At 40.9% G+C, this 21,999-nt stretch overlaps 1 protein-coding gene and 1 long non-coding RNA gene across 7 annotated transcripts in view; one reads left to right on the top strand and one right to left on the bottom strand.

The window, feature by feature from the left end:
* Window positions 1–18,526, top strand: part of tiam1b (TIAM Rac1 associated GEF 1b) — a 50,612-nt gene extending 32,086 nt beyond the window's left edge. For 3 of the 6 annotated variants that reach the window (XM_037775889.1, XM_037775891.1, XM_037775890.1), the window contains exons 8-27: window positions 258–404; window positions 536–613; window positions 979–1,149; window positions 1,516–1,620; window positions 2,110–2,191; window positions 2,489–2,575; window positions 3,363–3,575; window positions 4,155–4,252; window positions 9,636–9,821; window positions 11,022–11,090; window positions 11,449–11,574; window positions 11,687–11,795; window positions 12,488–12,667; window positions 12,789–12,907; window positions 12,991–13,099; window positions 14,490–14,548; window positions 14,769–14,874; window positions 15,013–15,100; window positions 15,227–15,399; window positions 16,822–18,526. In XM_037775889.1, coding sequence (XP_037631817.1) covers window positions 258–404; window positions 536–613; window positions 979–1,149; window positions 1,516–1,620; window positions 2,110–2,191; window positions 2,489–2,575; window positions 3,363–3,575; window positions 4,155–4,252; window positions 9,636–9,821; window positions 11,022–11,090; window positions 11,449–11,574; window positions 11,687–11,795; window positions 12,488–12,667; window positions 12,789–12,907; window positions 12,991–13,099; window positions 14,490–14,548; window positions 14,769–14,874; window positions 15,013–15,100; window positions 15,227–15,399; window positions 16,822–17,360 — 2,844 coding nt within the window. In that variant the 3' untranslated portion in view covers window positions 17,361–18,526. Of the gene's footprint in view, window positions 1–257; window positions 405–535; window positions 614–978; window positions 1,150–1,515; window positions 1,621–2,109; window positions 2,192–2,488; window positions 2,576–3,362; window positions 3,576–4,154; window positions 4,253–6,512; window positions 6,974–9,635; window positions 9,822–11,021; window positions 11,091–11,448; window positions 11,575–11,686; window positions 11,796–12,487; window positions 12,668–12,788; window positions 12,908–12,990; window positions 13,172–13,611; window positions 13,967–14,489; window positions 14,549–14,768; window positions 14,875–15,012; window positions 15,101–15,226; window positions 15,400–16,821 lie in introns of those variants that run through there. The other 3 variants (XM_037775892.1, XM_037775893.1, XM_037775894.1) reach the window with 3 other exon arrangements.
* Window positions 11,406–21,999, bottom strand: part of LOC119491704 — a 42,879-nt gene continuing 32,285 nt past the window's right edge. Inside the window, exons 2-3 of the long non-coding RNA XR_005207642.1 lie at window positions 16,972–17,168; window positions 11,406–11,541 (exon numbers count right to left, since the gene is read on the bottom strand). This is a non-coding gene — a long non-coding RNA (uncharacterized LOC119491704). The remainder of the gene's footprint in view (window positions 11,542–16,971; window positions 17,169–21,999) is intronic.

The following is a 21,999-nucleotide window of genomic DNA, read 5'->3' as shown; positions in this document are numbered from 1 at the left end:
TTACGACGACAGCCTGGTGAAATGTTTCTTGATCCACATTTTTATTGCTCATGGAAAACGTACTCTTTGCAAATATTTTAATCTTTTTTTCGTCATATGTGCTAATACTTAGAAAAACATTTTTAAAGATTACTGTCTGTCCTTTTTAAAGACACTCTTGTATTTGCAAAATGCGATGTGACATGAGGTCATACAGATTGTTGTCCACGTGTCATTTGGTACGTTTGAGCCCTGACTGAGTGGTTATATTTTTGCAGGTGGCAGCTCGCACAGAGAACGGAGTGAGGCGGCGAACACTGGCCATGTCTCGTTCCTGCAGCAAGCGCAAGAGCAGGTTCTCCTCCCTCTGGGGTCTGGACACTACCTCAAAGAAAAAAACAAAAGCCCATCCCAGTATCAACCAGGTCTGTGATATTTTACAGTTATTTTCAAGTTTCAAAGCAATAAAAATAGATTTCTTTTTGCCTTTTCCTCAAGCATGTATCCTCCACTGCTCTGCTTGAGTTATGACCACTTCACCTCTTTTTCGTCCCAGCAGGTCTTTGCTGATGGCGAAGAGCCAGTGAAAAAGCCTGCAGATGGCATATATGTTGATCGTTCCAAGGAACACACAGTAAGGAGGAATCATTCTCTATATGCATAAATGTGACAGTGGGAACTTACTCAAACTTACTCAATCTTTAGACAACACTGATATCAATGAGATATTAGCCCTCTATGTTTCCTGAATAAGCAGCAGAGCAGAGGCCCAGAGGTTACAGCTATAACGGCTCCTCATTTTTCTTTCATTCCTTTTAAGCAAATGTACAGTAATACACCACACTATATTTAGGTGGGAGGAATGATTAAAACATACTTGTGAAATCATCACCCATTTTAATCGGACTACACTTTGCACTAAAACATGTTGACATAGTAAAAATGAATATGTATTCAAGTAACAAACTGAATAAGCCGTTTTATTGCCTCTGTTGAAAGAAAAGTGAGGATGGAACTATGAAAAGCCTTCCACGGCCCAGCACGGAAAGTGACATCTGGGTCCCTGACCACCTCACCCCCTCCTGGGTGTGTCTGCCAAATGACCAGCCGGTGCTAACCATCATCCAGCCAGGGGAGTCGGCACTGTGCGTCCTGGAAACCATCTGCAAGGTAACAGTGGCCATTCTCAAATGACCTGACCTGAACCACGGTTCACTCCAGTCATATTTGCATGACAAAGATGTAAAGACACTTGGAAACACATGCAGAAGACTTTTGAAATGTCTGGCCTCTCATAACATCATTTACCTAGACAAATAAAAGAAAGTTTTGCATAGTCAGTAAGATGAGGAGAAGAAATTGTGGAAGAATCAAATATGTCATGGTAACAAGACTATGTTGCTGGGTAAAAATGCCGAATAGCTTTGTTAATCTTTATTTCTATCCTCAAAAAAATGAGTCACAGATAAGCTGCTGTCAAATTTTATGGTATCAAACAACCAATCCTCTTTCTGTCCTCTTTCCGTCATCCCACAGGCTCACCAGCTCGATCCTACCAAGCACTACTTGCGACTCAAATTCCTTATCGAAAACCAAGTGCAATTCTACATTCCCAAGCCAGAAGAAGATGTGTGCGACTTGGTATGTAACTACCTGCTTGAACATGATCTTATCCCTACATCTCCCCCAGACTTTTCAAAAATATAAAAGGTCAAAAAAATGATTTGAGGAAACGCTAGTAATTGCATTAGAATGTGCGAAGAATCACAACATGGAAAAAAGAACAGACCATAAGAGCATCCTTTGTTGTGAATTTTTAATAGGTTTGTATTTTTATCCTTTCGATTTCATATGTTTTCTCCGGAGAATCGCTTGCCTGCGAGGGCCATGCACCAAAACATGAATATATTCATGGAGAGCCTGTATCTGTAGTGACTTTTGTATTTCCATCATGTAATCATGACACGTCACAGACCATCCTGCATAAAGGCTCTGCTAGAGCTGCTTTGTCTAAGAATACAGAAAATTAACGCTCTCGTTCCATGCTGTCAATAACCCACCCACCAGAATATGAATAAAATAGGACGCCGTTTCATGATTTATATAATAACTTCTTTTTGTTCTTCACAGCTTTACAAAGAAATTGAGCTCTGCTCCAAAATTACAAAAGTAATCCAGTTCGACAGAGATGAATCCTGCATGATTGGTTACGGTAGGAACCATTTAAATGATCCTGTGTAGTTTTCTTTTTACATTTACAGTGATTTATATAATTATTTTTGTTTTCAGTTAAGATGCTGCTCTCAATGTTAAAGATTTCATATGTGGTGCTGTTGTTTTCAGCAGAATAATTGCTTTTCTTTGACCTATACACGACCTGTGTTTTTTTCAGACTATTCCCATTTGTACTGCACAAATCCCTGTGATGTGTTTTATATAAGATACCCCTTCTCACTCTCTCTCTCCTCCTCCTCTTCTCGCCTCTCTGCCTCTCCTTTTCCTCCTCCAGGTTTCTCAATTTCAGTGGTGGAGGAGGACGGAGTACAGCAGCTCTACATCACTGATGTGAAGGCGGGCGGATTAGCCTTCGCCAAAGGTTCATTACCCCTTCATTTCCACCATATGAACTCCCTTCAAAGATGCTCAATTTGTGTCTGTAAATTGATGAGTTACAGATAGTGAAAAAAGAAAAAGAATCTGAATCTGGGGGTGCATTGTCCGTTTGTCCGTTCGTTTACATAAGTTTTCAAAGCGGACCGTTCTCACATCGAGGTCAATAGACATTTTTACTGTATCTCTTTAGAAATGCATTAGCGCATGTTTTCCAAAAGGCAGGGGAGGTTTCAGAGAACACAGCAGTTCTCAAGGGCGTTGATTACTATAATCATAACCACACTGCCTCTCACTGGCCTTTGTGAAGGATGATGCTGAATGCAATGCCTCGCCACAGCTGCTTCACATTGGTACCGCTGCTATGAAGTTAGACTCCAGGGTTGAGTGATGTCAAATGCTGGAGTTGGTCATAGTGCAGGTAGAGCACATGCAGTGATGCTGTGCTGCAGAAAACCTGCACTGTGTCAGCAGCTGACACTTTACATGGCATAGAGAAGTGGGTCATGCTTGTGGGTCTGAAAGGCAAAGAAAACATAATGAATCTGCAACTAATGGTCTCCAAAGTAGTATTTTTACTTTGTTATTGTTTCTTACAACAATGTCATCTCGTCATCTTAATTAGGGGTTTAATGGCCTGCTAATCAATGCTGAAAATGAGATGGATTGTTGTTACCATCTCATATTGGGGGAAGTAGATACTGTTTATTTAGTGCACGGACGTGTGACAGGCATTAAATTGAATCAAAGCTAATGTTGTTCCCACTTTGCAGGTCTAAATGCAGGGGATGAAATACTTCAGCTTAACGGAAAAGACTCTCACAGTCTCAACTTCTCCGACATGAAGGTGGCTTTCTCTCAAGCCTCGCTGGCTTTGACAGTCAACACCCTGCCTTCTGTGGAGCGCCGTCAGCTCTGCTACCTGCCGCCACGCCGCTCGGATGCAGAGGAAGATCTCTACACGGACATCTTCTCCCAGAGTCAAGGTGAGAAGCACCGTCAAATACAGCCTGGCATGAAAATTCAGTCCATCTTAACATTTAGTTTCACTTACTCATTTAAAGCTGCAACTTGGCACATTCACAGGTCCAATTAGCAGAGGTTACAGAAGAGTTTAACTGCAAAACTTTGATTTTCATAAATCATGCACAGTGTAGTAAAGCCATCAATTGCTCACAGTATGGTTATGTTTACCAGCCCAGCTGGCCTGTAATCGTTTTATGCCAAAGCATACCAAATGGACCAGAAAAAAAAAAGTAGGCAGCTCTCAAGCTTTGATTTATCTTTTCTTGCATGCAGAAAAGATTTCTCGCTCATGTCCTTAGTGACACCAGTGTCATTTACACAAACACGGTGAATCTACAGGGTCTTAATTAGGGAGGATAGGAGGCTCTGTTGCAGCCCCACTTTGTGGATTAGTTTGTTACGGTCGTCTGGTTTTACATAAAGGTCTTCAATCTTTATAAAAAAAAATGACAAAGCAAGGACAATATTTCTCATGCACTTATGTAAAGAAAAAATCCTATACAGTGTTTCATGAAGCTCATAGCTTATGTTTGTTGCAGAGGAGATTCTGGATGACGGGGTTGGACTGTTGCTCGAGAGCTCAGGAGATAGCCTAGACGACGACTCTGAGATCTTCAGTGAGTTTGAGTGCAGAAAGGTAAGAGCACCATTTTATTATTCGTTTGTGGAGTCTGATTGAGTATCACTACAGAAAACATCTGACAGCGCATCTTTAAAATTATGTGCTTGTGTGCTGTCCTTGTCCTTGATTTTCACAGTATCCCCCTCAACTCTGTTATTTTGAAAAGAGCACTTTAGAACAGTTTGTTTCACCACAGTTTGAAGCGCCATCTATAACTGGCTCATTCTATCTTGTTTAGGAAAGCAGAGCAGTGCCCATATTTATATTATTCAGGTGTTAATCCCATGCTTCTAGACACAAATCTGCATCAGGTTTCTATTTTCCTTTCATGACACACAGCTGTATTAACTGCACTTAGCATAGCCTCTGACACAATGAAAATCAAAGGGGCCTAAATATTAATGTGCACTTACAATGCATCTTATACATTAGAGACTCGAGGCAAAGCGAAGTTTTCGCTTTGAATGTAACAGCCAAAGTGATGGATGGGTCTTTGATTAAGCTTGCATTCTAATTGCTTAATTATGTGTGGTGATTAAGATCCGGTAATGAATGGAGGTGTATTCATTTCAACTCTAAATGAACATTCAGACACAAATAACAAAATAAATCACAGAGCACGTTGGGCAAAACAAACAAAATCTCAATACCTATATTTTCCTATTTAGCTAGAGAAGGGCTTTGGCTAACACAATGGCTAATTCTTCTTATGCTGACTACAAAGTGAGCCTCAGAGTAAAGAAAAAAACTAGATATCTTTTAGTAGATTAGTTTATCTATTATCAAACAGGATTACTACTTCATTTCTCTTTATACCAACTGGAATTAAAGATCACTGTGAGATGTTCAGTCATCCCATTTGCCCTTCAAATTGTAGACGGGTCTAATTACTGCTCTTTTATCTGTTCTCTTTAATCCCTTCATTTAACTTCTCTTATTTAATGAGCAGCAATTAATCAAAAAGTATACCAATTCTAGTTAACTGCCTGCGTAATAATGAATAATACTATTATTATTATTATTATTATTATTATTATGGATATGACTTAAATAATAACATGGATATGAGCAAAATAGAGGACAAATAGCATTAGGTGGTGATTTCTGTCCCGCTAAATTGTGCCTTTTGTCTTTTTCAATTTGTTTAATGCTGACTGTTCCTCCTCTCTCTTTGAGGCTATTCATTATTCTTTTTGTAGTGTTGAAAGTATTTGATGAATCAGTGTAAGATGCTGCACTCTGAAAAACGTCAGAGTCCAGAGATGAGATTCAAACGATGATTCAAAGCTTTGTATCTGAAATATGGTAATGATGTCTGGAATTGCACCACAAGCTCACTAATAACAGAGCAGAATCATACAAATTATGTGAATGAATTGATTTACTTTTTGGCTGTGCTTGACAAGTGCTCCACTTGTGTACACCATTCCTTGACTTTTTGTTGCAACAAATGTTCCTACAGTCAGTAGCAACACAAACAAGGGCATTTTGTTTAAAAAAAAAAAAAAATGTTTTTACAGTAGCTGTAAAGTGAAGTCAATCTAACCGCTGTAGAAATTTCATTTTATGTTGTGCTTTGGATCATAGACAAACCTATTTGTTTTTGCAATAAGGGCAAAAATCCACTTCTATCTTGTTCTAAAAAAAAAGCTATTTGCAATATAGCTGCCATTTATTGCCCTTTTACTTGTTCTGGGGTCTATTTAGATGGTCACATTGGTTAGTGCCAGACATTAAGAGCAAAGACTGACAATTTGGTACTGACTTTGCAATACGCTACCACTGTCACTGTCTGGATGTACAACTGTTTGCCCTTTGTTAGGGTGTTGTTGAAAGGCATTCTGGGAAAAGTGGGGAATAACTGAGGAAAAGAGGACACACCAAAGTCATGAGACTCAATTGTTACATAATTCCTGGAATCTACTCCGAGATAGAGGACATCTAAATGTGTGACAATATCTGCTGGTGTATTTTTCTTTTTTTTCAAATACTGATCTGAAGAGCTTGTTTCTGGGCTTGTGGAGCTCATACCTCATTTGACTTATTATTAAATACATTTTGGCACGTCTAAACATTTGCCACTCTTCATTTTCTTCCTGCAAAACCTCCCACACCAGTTGTTCCCGTAATCACCCTCCTCTGCAGCCTGCTCCTTTGCAGCTCCCCTCTCCCCATCACTCTCCCCCTATTCCTGAAATCCTGCATTTATATTCTGCTGCGGTGTGGCTCACCCAGCCAATCCTGCTTCCCCACAACCTTAAGGAGGCGACTCCTTCCCTCCTGCTCCCCTTGCTCTCTCGCCGGTCTGGAGGATTATCAACACTCATTTACAATGCTGCTGGAGTTGGCCAGATCTTCACACTCACACTGTGTGCCTGAGTTTAGAGAAGAGAGAGGGAGACAGAACTACAGCAGACTCTGAGGGCGAAAAGAAGGAGTTGGAAGGCTGTAAGCTCTGGTGGGCGGAGAGGAGGAGGCTGAGCAGCTTCACTCATCTTTCATCACAAGCAACACAGCACCTTCTTCTTGTTTTTTTTAAACGGAAGAAAGACAAAAAGGGCTGAGACATGTGTTGGAGAGGCGCAGTACAGACTTGACTTTTTCTAAAGCCTGGAGTCTCTTTCTCTGGCACTTTAACCAGCGCGGACTGTCCACCTGCACTCGGCTATGTCCGTCCTGAAGTGGAGCAAACACAGCAAGCGCTCCTCAGACTCCATCTATGACATGCTTCATTTGGTGAGATTCCTTCCTTGTATTCTTTTACTTTACCTGGCTAGCTCTTGGTACTGCTGTGATAGTTGGCGAGCTGCTGTTGTCTTATTCCAGTGAGAGAAAAACACCTTTCCAGCGTTTGTTTCACACCTCCTCTTAGCTGCTAGAGACAGACAAGAGGAAGCTATGAGTCACTGTTGTGTCGCAGAATTGCCCCTTAATCACTGAAGCACTCCTTAGGATGCCAAAATGAAACGCTGTATGTACGAGCTGAGTCTCTACAGATCTGACCACAGATGACTTGGACTTTACGTGACAAACTACCCTGATGGCTGTTGCAGTGACTCTCTGACTGCAGAGTTTTCTCTCTTGGCACCTCGAGCTGTGATCTCCGGCTTATCTCAGTTTCAGAGGACAGACGTGCAATCTTCTCCCTACTCCATCATCAGTGCTTTCATGCTTTGAAAAGGTTTTTAATCTCATTCGCTAGGGGAAATGCTCATCTCTGGCATCTCACAGTTGTACCCATGACAGCCCCTCTTATCTACATATTGTTCTTTTCATATGATATATGGCTTTGATCCCCCCCCCCTCCTCCTTCTCTGTTCTGTCTCTTCACTCTGCCATGTCATGACTGTCCATGCACACAAGCTGCCATGGTGTTAATTAGTCTAGATTGTGATTGTGACGACTATGACTGGACTGTAGCTGTCTTAGGCTCAGTAAAACTGGCTGACTAATTGGGAAGGAAAGGATCAGGTTTATTTACTAATATTTTTTTTTGTCCTCTTTTCTTGGCATTACATTTCTTTTTGGGGTTGTGAATGTGGGCTGCTCTTGACTGTGTTTGTTTTTCTAACTTCTTTGCTGTGATAGTGCACTTGAACTTCCATTTCCAGTATCACAGCAGTAACAGTACTACGGAAAACTGTTATGTCTTGTGGTGAGACATGTTTTTTATGGATTCTTATGGAGCAGATCTTAATTGTTCTGTTTTGACAGGATCTATCATGTTTTTGGTGTAAAAACGTACTGGATCCCGCTCATCATCAGCGGTAAAATAATTAATGAAGGGATGTTTCGGGGCAATAGATCTTTGTCAGGCAACTTGACTTTTTATAACCTAACCCTCTGTACAGCCAAATGGGTTTGTAAATAATTAAGATTACTTAAATGCACATGTTTACTCTAACATTAACATTTCTTAAGCAAAACCATCAAAGTTTTTGTGGCAGCTCTTTCACTATAGATACAGCTAAATTTTCATCAGTGCATTGGTGTTAATTGCATTTACTACATTACATTTACAGACATGATAGCATTTCCCAGTTCATCTGTTGATCTGGGAGCTGTCTGGTTATTTTGGGAACATTGTCAAGAGGGACAAACTGCTGTCGTGCCTCACATAGATGTGTCTGTCTTATTAGATAACAACGCTGATAACCATTGTTATTTGCAAAGCTGCATGAGAAGATGTGCGACTGTCACTGGATAACACAATGCTCTTTTGTTCTGTGCATATTTTCCTTTTTGTATTTCTTTTTCCATCATATTTAAGTGAATGTTATCTAACCTATGACTGTTTCTATCGAGCATCTACTCATTGTTGTACGTCTTAAAAAATATATTTTGTATTTCAATGCAAATTTGTATATGCACTTTTTGTGTGCGGCAATGTCTAATATGAAAAACATTGTTGTTTTGATGCCCTCAGATGTGTAGACTGATGATAGACTAGTAACTCAGATCTTAATTAAGCTTGTTTTTATCTGAGAATGATAATGTTCCATCTTCTGCATCTGTGTGGAGGCTATATTATTATTATTATTTCCCAGAGGAGCTGGTGTGTGATAAGATATATTGCTTCTGTCTGGCCTATAAACAAATCTTATATTACCAACTAGAGACCCCTCAGCTCTCTGTTATGCACTCAGTGGTGTCAGTACCTGCTAGTGGTTCCTGTTACGAGACCATAACTGTTTGCTCCCTGTAATTTTCTCTATTAATCGTTGTGTCATCAACTTTAAAATAAAGTCTCCGATCTATTAAATTCTTTCCTCATATAATGGAATACAGTTTTGATAGGTATGAATAGAGTTGTCTTCATGCTTTCTGTTATGTGTTTGTATTGATGTAAAAAGCCCAAATGCCCTTTTGTTGTTAAGACTGTAGCCTGTTGCGAACAAAGTAACTGTGTTAAGCCATGTAGGCTGTTGCTGAGTGGGGTCTATTTTTGTCCAAAATGCTAGTCTAATGCACATCAGGGCTGGTCTCCACGGCAACCCATACTGTATGTGGACAGACACTGTTGTGTGTATATTTTGATTCTGTGAAAGAGATGAATCATTACACCACCGATCCGTCAGTAGGAGGAAAACACCAGGGAAAAGAGGGATGTGAGTGAAAGAGAGAGGCAGAGAGTCATTGTTACGACAGACTGAAAATAGACCAAATTAGTGCAAATGATTTTTTTTTTGATTTTTTTTTCTAGAGCTGCCTCTCTGCCTCTTTCCAGGCTCACTCTCTGCACAGTCATGAATCTGTGCACATCAGTAGGTGGATACCTGCTAGTTAACATTTGTGGTGCTGATTGATCCATATTTGGATATTTCCTTTTCAGATTGGAGTTGCATAATTGCATCACTTTTTTCATCAACACTTTTCTGTCCTTCAAATGTTTTTTTAGAGTACGGAGCAAGTCGCTGCTTTCTGCCGCAGTCTCCATGACATGAATCCCACGGAGTGTGTGTCCTCTTCGCCTAGCCCGGACTCGCCTTTCCCACCTCCTGCAACTCTCCGACAGCTCTCCGATGCCGACAAGCTCCGCAAAGTCATCTGTGAACTCGTGGAGACCGAACGCACCTATGTCAAAGTAAGTATCACTCATCTTACTTGTAAGGGGCAGGTGGTCTTTGTGAGTGTGCATGTGTTCCTCATGTCCATCGATTGTGTGTTTCTGTCTGCCTCGGGTTGTGTTAGCCTTACACATTACCTATTCCACATGACCAATCCATATTTATCTCTGTGTCCCGGGAGATATGAGGGGGACACAGCTGTGCCCTTGCCTGGATATTGCCTAATCTTTTTCTGCCTTGTATAAATGTGGCTTGGTGGAATAACTGGGTTAGAGAGGGTACATAATGGGATAATGTCAAGGCTATTTAATGTCATACCTCATTACAGGGGGCACATATATACTTATTATAGAAATCACATTATGCATGATATATGGTGTATTGTACAACCTTCAAAGAGGGTACTTTGATTTTTGCTGGACTTGAGCTATTTGTTCTAATTACCCAGAGTCAAACAGACATATGCATCATTATACTGTATGTCTGTGTGTGTGTGCAGTTTGCAGTAGTGGGACTTCGTAGCGCAACTGCTAATGTAATATAGGGGGTTGACAAAATAATGAAAAAAGACTAAATGAAGAGGGAGTTTAACTTTGATGTAACTATTCATAAATCAATGCTGCAATGGTTGGTGTTAATTAGCCGTATTTGAAAAATACCGTGGGCTACATACCGATCATATCCTTGTTGGTTAGTTTCAACTGTTGCTGATACTGGTTTTGTTTGGCACAGGTTGCAGTTTTTTTCAAGACTACTCCTTCACACACTTTTATAATAAATATTTTTCCTTTTTGACCAATTTGGGCACAGATGATTTAGCTTCTTTGGGGCTTTTTGATTATTGAATTAACAATAAGCAAGATAAATATGTAAATTACAGTGCAATGTTTTGTTAAGCCAGACATCCTTCTATTTCCCAATTTTTTTGGCAAAGCTACTAATTGATCTCATAGGCTTTCTACAGTCTAGCTTAGGTAACTGTCATCATAGTCATGCTTTTAATTGGGTTTCCATATAGCTCCTTTCCCTTTTTAAAGTGCATGCAGAAAGGCATCCGCCAGCTTCCCCATCTTTGATCTGGGAGGGACTTTCAGATCACTGCGACTTTATCACTGTTTTGTTGTGAGGAATATTTAAGCCTTTTGTTTCTCATGTCTGTCTTCCACATAATGACTTGGGCAACCCTGAATCAAAGATAATTCACTCTTGTCTTGCAGGATCTCAATTGCCTCATCGGGAGATATTTAACCCCACTGCAGAAAGAGACCTTCCTCACACAGGATGAGGTATGTCAAATGTGCCCCGTGAGCCTTTGAGGGGTAGTTGGCTTTTAAATGCCAACACTGTTTAAATGTTCTAAGAAAAGTGGGTTACATAATCATGTGAAGAGTAGCCGTGTATGAGGACAAGAGGGGTGGATGATGAGAGAGAGAGGGGGAGGTTTGCAAAGTAACGAGATGTTTTACATGCACTTACAATAATGAAATTCATTTGATTGTTTTATGTTTTGAGCGTTTCCATGCTCTGGCTGTAGCAGGGGCTAATCTTGGATGTACCAGATAAAGATGGAGAAATATTACACAACACAAACTGTATAATTAGGAGAATTTATTTTGACTTTGCTCAAATGTCCTTTTCCTCCAGCTGGATGTACTGTTTGGGAACACCGCGGAAATGGTGGAGTTTCAGGTTGAGTTTCTCAAGACCCTGGAAGACGGGACCAGGCTGGTTCCAGATCTAGAAAAATTGGAGAGAGTGGATCAGTTTAAGGTACACCCTCTTTGAAAACATACAACATCAGATATGACCGCCAACAAGCTTTTAAAACACCTAAAGTCTTTCAGAACTACTGGTTGGGTAACTTCTCTTCCCTTTCTCACAGAAAATCCTGTTCTCCCTGGGAGGCTCTTTCCTGTACTATGCAGACCGTTTTAAAATCTACAGTGCTTTCTGCGCCAGCCACACCAAAGTCCCTAAGGTCCTCGTAAAGGGTGAGTAAATGTGCTCTTGGGTCGACATTCCTCCTGGGCTCAAAGGAGAAGGATGTATGTATCCATCAACCATCTGCCATATCATGCAAGGCTCCATAAATCTGCTCTGCTGAGTTGTCAGCCAGACAGTTGTCCATTTGACCTCTGCATACTTTCAAGCTGGTGGCTGCCAGGGCTAAAAAGCCCTGCAACATTGTATGATGTATAATAAGCAGTCCTGAGCAATCTGTTCTCTAGCTAGTACGCCCACTCTCTTTAACACTTGAGAGGATGATTTTGTTTGCTGCATTTACATTTAATGAGACAACTAGTTATTGGCCATACTGAGTTTGGTGAGGTGCTGGGAGTTAACATTGTTATTTCTGCCCACTTGTGGTTGCATGCTCTTAGAAACAGTCAAAGGACTGAATGGTTTTATGCTTTAGGTAGACAAGTCATTTTATCTAAGGCTAAAAGTAAAGCAAAACAAGCACTAACTGGGTCTGGGTTTGCACAAGATCAACATGTTTATGCCACATTAACCAGGGTAATATCAAACAACATCAATTTTCAATCACAATACAAGCTTAATTACTGTAAATTACAGACCATAAAGAACACAACAATCAGTTATGGAAAGGACAAAAAAATGGATAAAATGTCTAGAAGTGTTGCAATAAGTGTTGCAATAAGTGTTTTATTGATCATTCCAGCCAAAACAGATCCCGATTTCAAGGCCTTCCTGGATGAGCGCAACCCCAAGCAGCAGCACTCTTCCACTTTGGAGTCGTACCTGATCAAACCCATCCAGAGGGTGCTGAAGTATCCCCTCCTGCTGAAGGAGCTCTACTCGCTCACAGACCCAGACAGTGAGGAGCACTACCACCTGGATGGTAAGACCCAGTCACAAGGCTGACTGAGAAGATGATATCATTTTGACGGGGGAAAACGTGGGGGAATGCATACGGTCACAACATTTCAACACTAACCATGTTGTTTTGTGCTTGTCTGCAGTTGCCATGAAAGCCATGAACAAAGTTGCCAGCCACATCAACGAGATGCAGAAGATCCATGAGGAGTTTGGAGCAGTGTTCGATCTGCTCATCACTGAGCAGAGTGGTGAAAAGAAAGAGGTAGGTTGAAAAAAAAGTGGCTTGGCTCTGTTCTGTTAAGAGCACATGTGGAGTGACAGCGGATATTTTGTTGCTTTTGCTAGGTGGCTGATCTGTCCATGGGGGACCTGCTACTCCACACCAGTGTGGCCTGGATCAACCCCCCTACCTCCTTAGGAAAATGGAAGAAAGAGCCCCAGATGGCTACATTTGGTATGTCAGGGATTGGGATGGGTACCGAAACCCGGTATTAAACGGGCACCTGTGCTAAATTATTAAAGACGAGTATTGATAAGCTCCGACGTTCTCGGTTCTTTTTAACGTTTTGGTGTAATTTTATTATCACACTGGAGCGCGCATCTCCTCTCCTCTCTGTGTCGCGGCTGAGCTCCTCTTAACACACACACAAAGACATTTTAGGCCCCGTTCACACCTGGTATTAACATGCATCCTCTGTGATTCGATCACAAGTGGACAGCTTTAAGTACGTCTGTTCACACCTGGCATTAAAATGCGTCTCCACATGCGTCTTCAGTGACCACTTGTGATCAGATCTCACTTCCCCGCTCTATATGCAAATCAACACCTAGTAAACACACGGCTAATACAGCAGCCGTTGTGACGTAATATTACATGAATGTCAGTAGTAATATCCTACATATTCGTCAATTCTGGTACATTGTATTAACGTCAAAATAAAAAGTTATTGTACCGGCGGTCTCCGGGGACCTGAGCGCCGCCGGTGACGGCAACGCTGCTTTTGCCAGACAACAGCCTATAGGGGTACAGAGCTCCAGAGAGCGGGGAGGACAGAACAGGTGGGCGGTCGGGTGTCAGCAGCGGAAAGAAAACACTGACACATCTCCGACAGTATGGTAATAATGCACTTTGCGTGCCTTGTCTACATACAGTAGAGCACAGAGGCCGTTTCCATGCTGACAAGCGCCTGTGTCCGCCTGTTTATCCACCTGAGGGGCGCGGTGATCCCGCGGATCCCAGCTGGACATCGGATGAGTAGGCGGTCCTTAATGTGGCAAGGACACATTCGCGTACACACTGCTAAAAGAATGTGGTCATATGTGGCCAAGACCACCTCTGAATGTGGTCTAAAAGATCCGATCTCAATGCGTCCTCAATGCGCCTAGAGTGTGTTCACACCTGTACTTAAAGCTGTCCACTTGTGATCGGATCACTGAGGACGCATGTTAATACCAGGCGTGAACAAGGCCATAGATTTGCTTCCAGTAAGATATTATTGAGTTTATATAGTGACTTTGCTTTTGTAAACATTATTGTTGCTGCTTTAAAACATTTAGTTATATTTAAAATATAAATAAATTCTAATCCTGTTCTGAATTTATTATTTTTTTTAAATATTATATTAAAAAGCAATCTTTTAGTTATGAAAAAGAACTGATAAGACTATCAATAAAGAACCAAACCGATAAGGAGTATCGATAAGAGTAGTAGTAGTAGTATCGATAAAATCCTAAATATACCCATCCTTAGTCAGGGAGTTTCCTCCATGATTATGTAATGAATAGGTCTAAGTCATCTGAAACTCTGAGTGATAACTGATGTGTTTTCTTCCATTACCTTTTAGTGTTCAAAACGGCAGTGGTCTTTGTATGCAAGGACGGATCCAAGCAGAAAAAGAAAATGGTACGTTTTCAAACAAGCAAGAATTCATCAGCAACACCAAGCCCATTTAAAATATAACCTATTTTGTTAAAGCATTGTAAATTCACTGCCCACGTGCCACTTTCCTAATCAGTCCAGTGGGTCACTTGTAAAACCAGCCTTAAGGCTGATTAAACTGGATACAGCTCATTTCACAGGTATAATTTCATAGGACAAAATCTACATTTTTCTTTGTTTGTAGGGTGGCTCCCATCGAGTCTCTGCATCTTCAGAAGAAAAAGACCCCTTCCGATTCCGTCACATGATCCCAACTGACGCCCTTCAAGTCAGATCCTTGGCGAATGCAGGTAGATAATTCAATGAATAACGTACAGTACTGGAAATACATATTCTATTCTGTCTAAATCCAGAAATAATTATTTCAGAATATCTCTCCAGATTGCTCTGTGCATGAGATCACATGTGGGTGTTGATTACTTCCTCAGATGGCGAAAGCTCGGCCGTGTGTGAGATTGTCCACACAAAGTCTGAGTCAGAGGGAAGGCCAGAGAGGACATTTCAGCTGTGCTGTAGGTGAGGATCTCTTCTAATGGAGGTTTAATTCCACTGGAGATTGAAGCTTGTGTGCCACTGATACGGTCCTGTCTGCTGCTAGCTACAGAGTGACAAACTGATAACGTGCCCTTCTATCTCCCTCAGTTCTCCAGAGAGTAGAAAAGACTTTCTGAAGACAGTCCATTCCATTTTGAGGGAAAAGCACCGCAGGCAGCTCCTAAAAACGGAGAGTTTACCCCTCAACCAGCAGTATGTGCCCTTTGGAGGAAAGCGCCTCTGTGCCCTGAAGGGAGCCCGTCCTGCCATAAATAGAGCAGGTAAAGGCCAGTCTGTGGCTGCATCCACCTTACAGCTCCAAGTGGCCCAATTCTGAATGTGTTTCTTCCTACCTGACACAGATTGGATGCTTTGGTATAGTGTGAACAAAAAAGTTAATCTGAGCTTTTCATTTAGGGTTTCAACCACTTTTATAGATTTCTAGATTTAATTAATGTGGGGAGATACCTGCATTCAAACTGTTTGGAAAAGGGAACATTACAGACTGTCTTGCGCCGGACACACACTACATGAGAATCAAGACCATTTTGGGCCCTCTCTCCCTCTCTTGCCCTATGTCTCTCTCTCTCTCCCCATGTCTCTCTCCTCTGTCCCCATGTCTCTCTCGTACTATGTCTTGCTCGCTCTCTCTCTCGCCCTATGTCTCTCTGTCTCTCTCTCTCCCGCCCTATGTCCCTCTCTCGCTCTCTCTCTCTCTCTCTCTCTCTCGCTCTCTCCCCCTCTCTCCCTATGTCTCTCTCTCTCCTCTGTCCCGCACTATGTCTCCCTTGCTCTCTCTCACCCTATGTCTCTCTCTTGCCCTCTCTCTCTCCCTATGTCGCTCTCTCCTTATGTCCCTCTCTCTCTCTCTATGTCGCTCTTCGCTTGCCCGCTCTCTATCTGTCTCTCTTTGCTCGCCCGCTCTCTCTCTCTCTCTCTCTCCCTATGTCACTCTGGCTCTCTCTCTCTCTCCCTATGTCAATCTGTCTCTCTCTCCCGCCCTATGTCCCTCTCTCGCTCTCTCTCTCTCTCTCTCTCTTGCTCTCCCCCTCTCTCCCTATGTCTCTCTCTCTCCTCTGTCCCGCACTATGTCTCTCTCTTGCCCTCTCTCTCTCTCTCCCTATGTCTCTCTCTTGCCCTCTCTCCCTGTCGCTCTCTCCCTATGTCCCTCTCTCTCTCTATGTCGCTCTTCGCTTGCCCTCTCTCTCTCTCTCTATGTCGCTCTTCGCTTGCCCTCTCTCTCTCTCTCTCTCTCTCTCTCGCTCTCTCTCTCTCTCTCCACCTTTTTACTTGTTGCTCATCACTCACTATAGAAACAGACCTGTTAAAGTGTATCATAACATTATTACCATTATGTGTGGGGTCTTTCTCCTTTATCTTCAATTTAGAGTTTGTAACTGTAACTAAGAATCCTTTTCAAAGCATGTATTTTTGTATTTGTCAACGCAGATAGGATATTGTAATTCTCAACTCTGTCCAGACAGGCCAACCTTTTTTAACATGTTATTATACTGTGCTGTACACCAGTATTGTTAATTGCTGATTAATCAATGGACTACGTTTTTATTCATCTTGTCCTCAAAATATGGAACATGACTAATACTAATGTTATGTTACCAACATCATGTCCTGGTAATGTTAACTAACTCATTTCTATTATCTATTTCTACTTTTTTTGTTTGTGATCTCCTGTTTTTCTGCAGCATCTGCACCAACCAGGACTCTAGGCAGAAGGAAGTTAGTGCGCAACCGTTTCACCATAGATACCGACATTGTTTTTGATGGCGAGCCCGAACAGGACCTCGCTTCACCACAGGAGCCCGACTCGAATCGGCTGCAGCAGGAGGACGTACCTGTTCAGCTGCAGCAGCCTGAGTTAGCAGGTGACACAGACCGCTGGGTGGAAGAACAGTTTGACCTAGAAGAATACGAGGACCGGGAAGAGGTGAAGGAGACAGACATCCTCAGTGATGACGATGACGAGTCGTGCCAGACACCCAGAGCGCCATCCGCTGAGGCCGACCTGGAGGCACCCGTCATGGCTTTGTCCCTGGAGAGTGAGGAAACAGAGGAGAGCGAGAGCCTTAAGTCCCCAGAGGCTAGTGGGACACCTGATGATGTGAAGCTGTCCAACACAGAGAAGCAGAGCGCCGTAATCGATGACAACGTGGAGGATCAAAAGCAAACGGAGAAGGATGAGATTTGGGTAAGAAGGCAGCAATCAGGTTCGTCCCCAGATTGAAGAGGACAGCTTTACACGGGCTCCATAAAGATCAGTCATCAGTCTTCACAAACAATGCATGGGCATTGACGTATACCGCACAGCTAGTAGAAGATATATCCTTCCTTACCTTACTTTTGCTGAATGCTTTTTGTACAGGTGAGATCATCAGTGGAGCAATACAGGAATCTAGAACGAGGGAGCTTCATCCCAAATCAAATGCTGTTGTAAGTGTAAGCTTTGAGAGATGAACTAATGGTACAATCATGGAATCTAATCAGTTGCTTTGATTGGCATGGTTTGCACATTTGGGCAGCATTCTATAGTCCTGCCTGCTGTTGCCAAATTTGGGTATTGTGAGAACATTGATATTTGTTTTGTCTGTGTGACTCAGAGATATTATCATAGATAAGGGCTGTATATTATTTGTCCTTAAAGAAATAGAATAATTGCAAAGGACAGTCTTGTCTTGCATAGTTTACTGTACTTGTACATTTTCACATGAATATACACTGACATGTTTTGGGAACAGATTTCCTGGTTATGTAAAATATATGATTTTGATTTCTTCTTTTACAGACTTAAAGCTATCTTTTTAGCCTGGAAAATATTTTGTTGGTTATCTCGTTACAGTTACTGGAATTATATAATAGCCCCTATGTCACAGAGGCTAAGGGGAATTTTAATTTGTTTTAATTTAACATAATCCTGTTTTACTTGAATTTGCTGTTTCATGTTTTTGTTGTACTGTGAAACCATTTTCTTGTATTTTTTGTTTTTTCCTCTTCAGTATTGCCATTTAAAGAACGCTCAATGTTACATTTCATTCTTAAAACTTAGTGTGCACATTCTGTATTGTAGAGAATTTGCACATGAGTTATTTTAAAAGGTCTTGTGTGTTTAAAACAGTTGTTCACTGGTAATGGATCACAAAGCAATGCTTTTTATTTATTGATATGTAAATTAATTTGTTAGCAAAAACATAAGTAATCATTTTTTTCACAAAGAAAGTCCAAATTTGCTCAAGCAATCAAGGGGAAAGACTTGCAGTATGCCTGAACCGTGAAAGAAGTCATACTTGTAAACAACTCATTGTGCTACTAAGACTGCATTTTTATTACTGTGTGTATATAGAAAAATGTATTGATATCATAATAAATACAGTTGTTTCCTACTTATAATTCAAATCACTTCTCTGTAGTGATTCATTGGTTTGTGTGGTTTTACTCAACAGCCTAACTCATTCCCTGCAGCTCTGCAGACATCATACCAGCAAAACAATTGTGATGTGAGGAAAAAACACATAAAAGCCCAATGTGCTCAGACATGCCTGTGAACGACAGAGCTAAGCAGCTAATCGATGCTCTCCTGCCTCAAAGCAACCCACAAAGACAGGCTGCAATTCCAGAACAAAGGGGGAAAACTAAAAACCAAACCTTCAGAAGACGTTAAGAGCCACTTTGCGTGTTTGCAAGCCACGGCTGATTAGGTGTCTGAATGATGGTGAAGGAGCTAAAACCCCTATTATCACAGAAAGGATAAAGGAATGTCTGTAGTCAATGTGTAGTTTTCACTTCAGACAGATGCTCTCACCTGGAATAAGTTATACTCAGGTGTAAAGGAAACAGCTGAGAAATGTTAACAGACTGAAGAGTAAAATTGTCTTGATACAGGGGAGAGCCTGTGATGTCTACAATGAAGATTAACATGAACTCATTGGGTTGAATAAGACCATGAGTAGCAGACAAATCTCTGGTCTAATCAGTCCATTGATCAGCATTAATCTTGTAGCACAACCATCAATTATATAGATGGATAGACAAACTAGACATCATACAATACAAAAACATGGTCAAGCTCATGGAGCTCCATTCCACTCATCATTACTGAAGACTTTTTTTCTGTTAAGCAACTATTACTGACTTTTTATGACATTTTTATGAAATACTATACTATGACATGATATGAAATTTGTATGGCCCTATTTTATGACATACTATACCATGACTTTATGACATGTTTATGGCATTTTTTATGACATACTATATTATAAAAAAAAATGATATGACATATAATACTATGACTTTGTAATGGCATTTTTATTGCATAGTATGTCATAAAAGTCATAAAAGATTCATAAAATAGTATTTCAAATGAAGTTTTTTACGACATACTATATCATGACATTTTTGATGATGTACTATAATATTTTTTATGACATTTTATGGCCTTAATTTAGGACATACTATATTGTAATATTTTATGACATACTATAGCCTACCATGACTTTTCATGACATACTATACTACGACATTCATGACCTTATGACATTGTTATGGCATTTTTTAGGACATAATATAGTACGTCATCAAAAATGTCATGATTATAGTATGACATTTTTTGATGACATAGTATACTGTGATTTTTTATGACGTTTTTAATTTAATTTTTTTCAACATATTCTAAAAAAAAATATGACATACTATACTGTGACTTTTTAATAACATTTTTATTGCAAAGTATGTCATAAATAATGACATAGTATAGTATGTCATAAAAAATTCATAATATAGTATGTCATAACAAGTTTTTTTTTATGACATACTATATTATGACTTTTTTATGACATTGTATTTGTAAGTGTCTTTTGGTGAGTGTTGGTGGGGGTCTGCTCCTTTACCATGGCTCTTTTTTTTGTTTAGCAAATATCAATATCAAAATAGTGTCAAAAATCATGCCAATCACAGAAAAACTGCATTAGTAAAGATGAACAGTGTTCACAAATAGACCCTCACCAGCACCGACTGAAAGACACTTATAGTAACATGGATATTTGCTCCACAACTACACAAAAAAACAACTTAAATCAAGATCCCTGACAATTTCAACAAAACCCAATTTGTATTTACTGGACTATTATCTTGTAAAGTGCTTCTTTTATATTGTCCACTCCCTCTGTTTTTGAATGGTACAATTGAGAAGTTGATGAGGAAGGGAGATACCATGTTCCCGCAGGTGGTACGACCAGGGCTCAGCACCAATGTTGAATAACATCAACAAAAGCTCTCGAACACTTTCATTGTTACAATGACAGCTATGTATGAAAAGGACCAAGGAAATAATAACAACAAATATCTCATGCCTTGTACTCTGCTAATTAGAAGACCCGTTTAGGCAGCATTATAAATCATCAGCAATTTAAAGCTAAACATGTGGTAGACATGGCTGCACATGCCCTATACGCTATGAGCTACAGGCTCCCACAGCCCTATCTCCACTTTCTGTGTCTCTGAGCTCTGTGGACATCCTGTCACCCAGGCTCATTCCCCTTCACCAGCCCCCTCACTCTTGTCAATCACCACCCCCACCACAAAAGCGGTGGTGCTTCTTCAGATAAAGGGGAAAGATCACTTCAGACTTCATTGTGCTGTGGATCTGTAGCAACATTATCTGCAGCAGTGCTTAAAGACAAAGTGCTGAGATGGGACCGGGTTGGTTTGCCAATAGCCTTGCTTTGAAGGAACAGACTCTTATCTTACCCGAGAAAAAACGCCAAAATCTTGATTTATAGGACTCTCTTTCTGTCTGAACAAATAATTTCTGAAATCTAAAAATGAACACTGGATTACAAGTGATAGTAAGGAAATGCAATTAACTTATTTTTTGCAAATTGTTATCTCTATCTTATTGTGGCCCAGGAATGTGCAATCACATTTACATACAGCAGGTGGCACACATCGTCTGTTGTAGATGTACATTAGACTACTTCCTGTGCCACTGCACCACCAACAACTTACACCTTTCCGTGTATTCAGTTACTACCATTTGCATCATATTTGTAATCAAATCCATCTCACATCAAAATCAGAAGCTCCAATACTGGCAGCTTAATAATAATAATAATAATAAATTCAACTTATATAGCGCTTTTCAAGGACTCAAAGATGCTTAACACTATAGGGAGAAACGGTGTGAGACAAACGACACACACAGGCGCACTCTCGTACATACACACGGACAAATGGGTAAGGGGAGGGGAGGCTAGGAGTAGACAGAGGAGAAAAGATGGGTCTTGAGGCGGGACTGGAATAGGGTGAGGGAATCGGAGTCTCTGATGAGTTTTGGGAGGGAGTTCCAAAGCTTGGGAGCTGCCCTGGAGAATGATTTGTCCCCAAAGCTGCGGAGGTTGGACTTGGGGGTGGAAAGTAGACCAGCTGAGGTGGATCTGAGGGACCGTGGGGGTTGGTAGGGGGAGAGGAGGTCAGAGAGGTAAGGGGGAGCAAGTTGGTGGAGGGCTTTGTAGGTGAGGGTCAGGAGCTTAGAGGTTACATAACTACAGAAACTACTTCAAAGCACATATTTGATATATTTGAGTTCACAGCTACAAGTTTCTCAGCACGAGTGTATCTGTTTACAGCCAAAGCAGCTGAGGATGTGACGACGATAGTATCACTCAGCCAACCTGCTCAACAGGCTTTCCAGTTTCTGTTCCTGTTTTGTGACCTCAACTGCTTCATCGCTCTCTCTCTATCTCTATTTCCTGTTCGGTCTCGGACTACTTCTCACAAACAGGTTGAAACAACAGGGTGTTACCTTTTCTAGGCCAACTGAAGTTTGAATAAAGGAGTGTCTCTTCCTTAAGAACTGTGAAATCTATCTG

Source organism: Sebastes umbrosus, chromosome 7 (genome assembly GCF_015220745.1).
Source record: "Sebastes umbrosus isolate fSebUmb1 chromosome 7, fSebUmb1.pri, whole genome shotgun sequence".
Classification (NCBI taxonomy): Eukaryota; Metazoa; Chordata; class Actinopteri; order Perciformes; family Sebastidae; genus Sebastes; species Sebastes umbrosus.
This window is presented reverse-complemented; position numbering and strand designations above follow the sequence as displayed.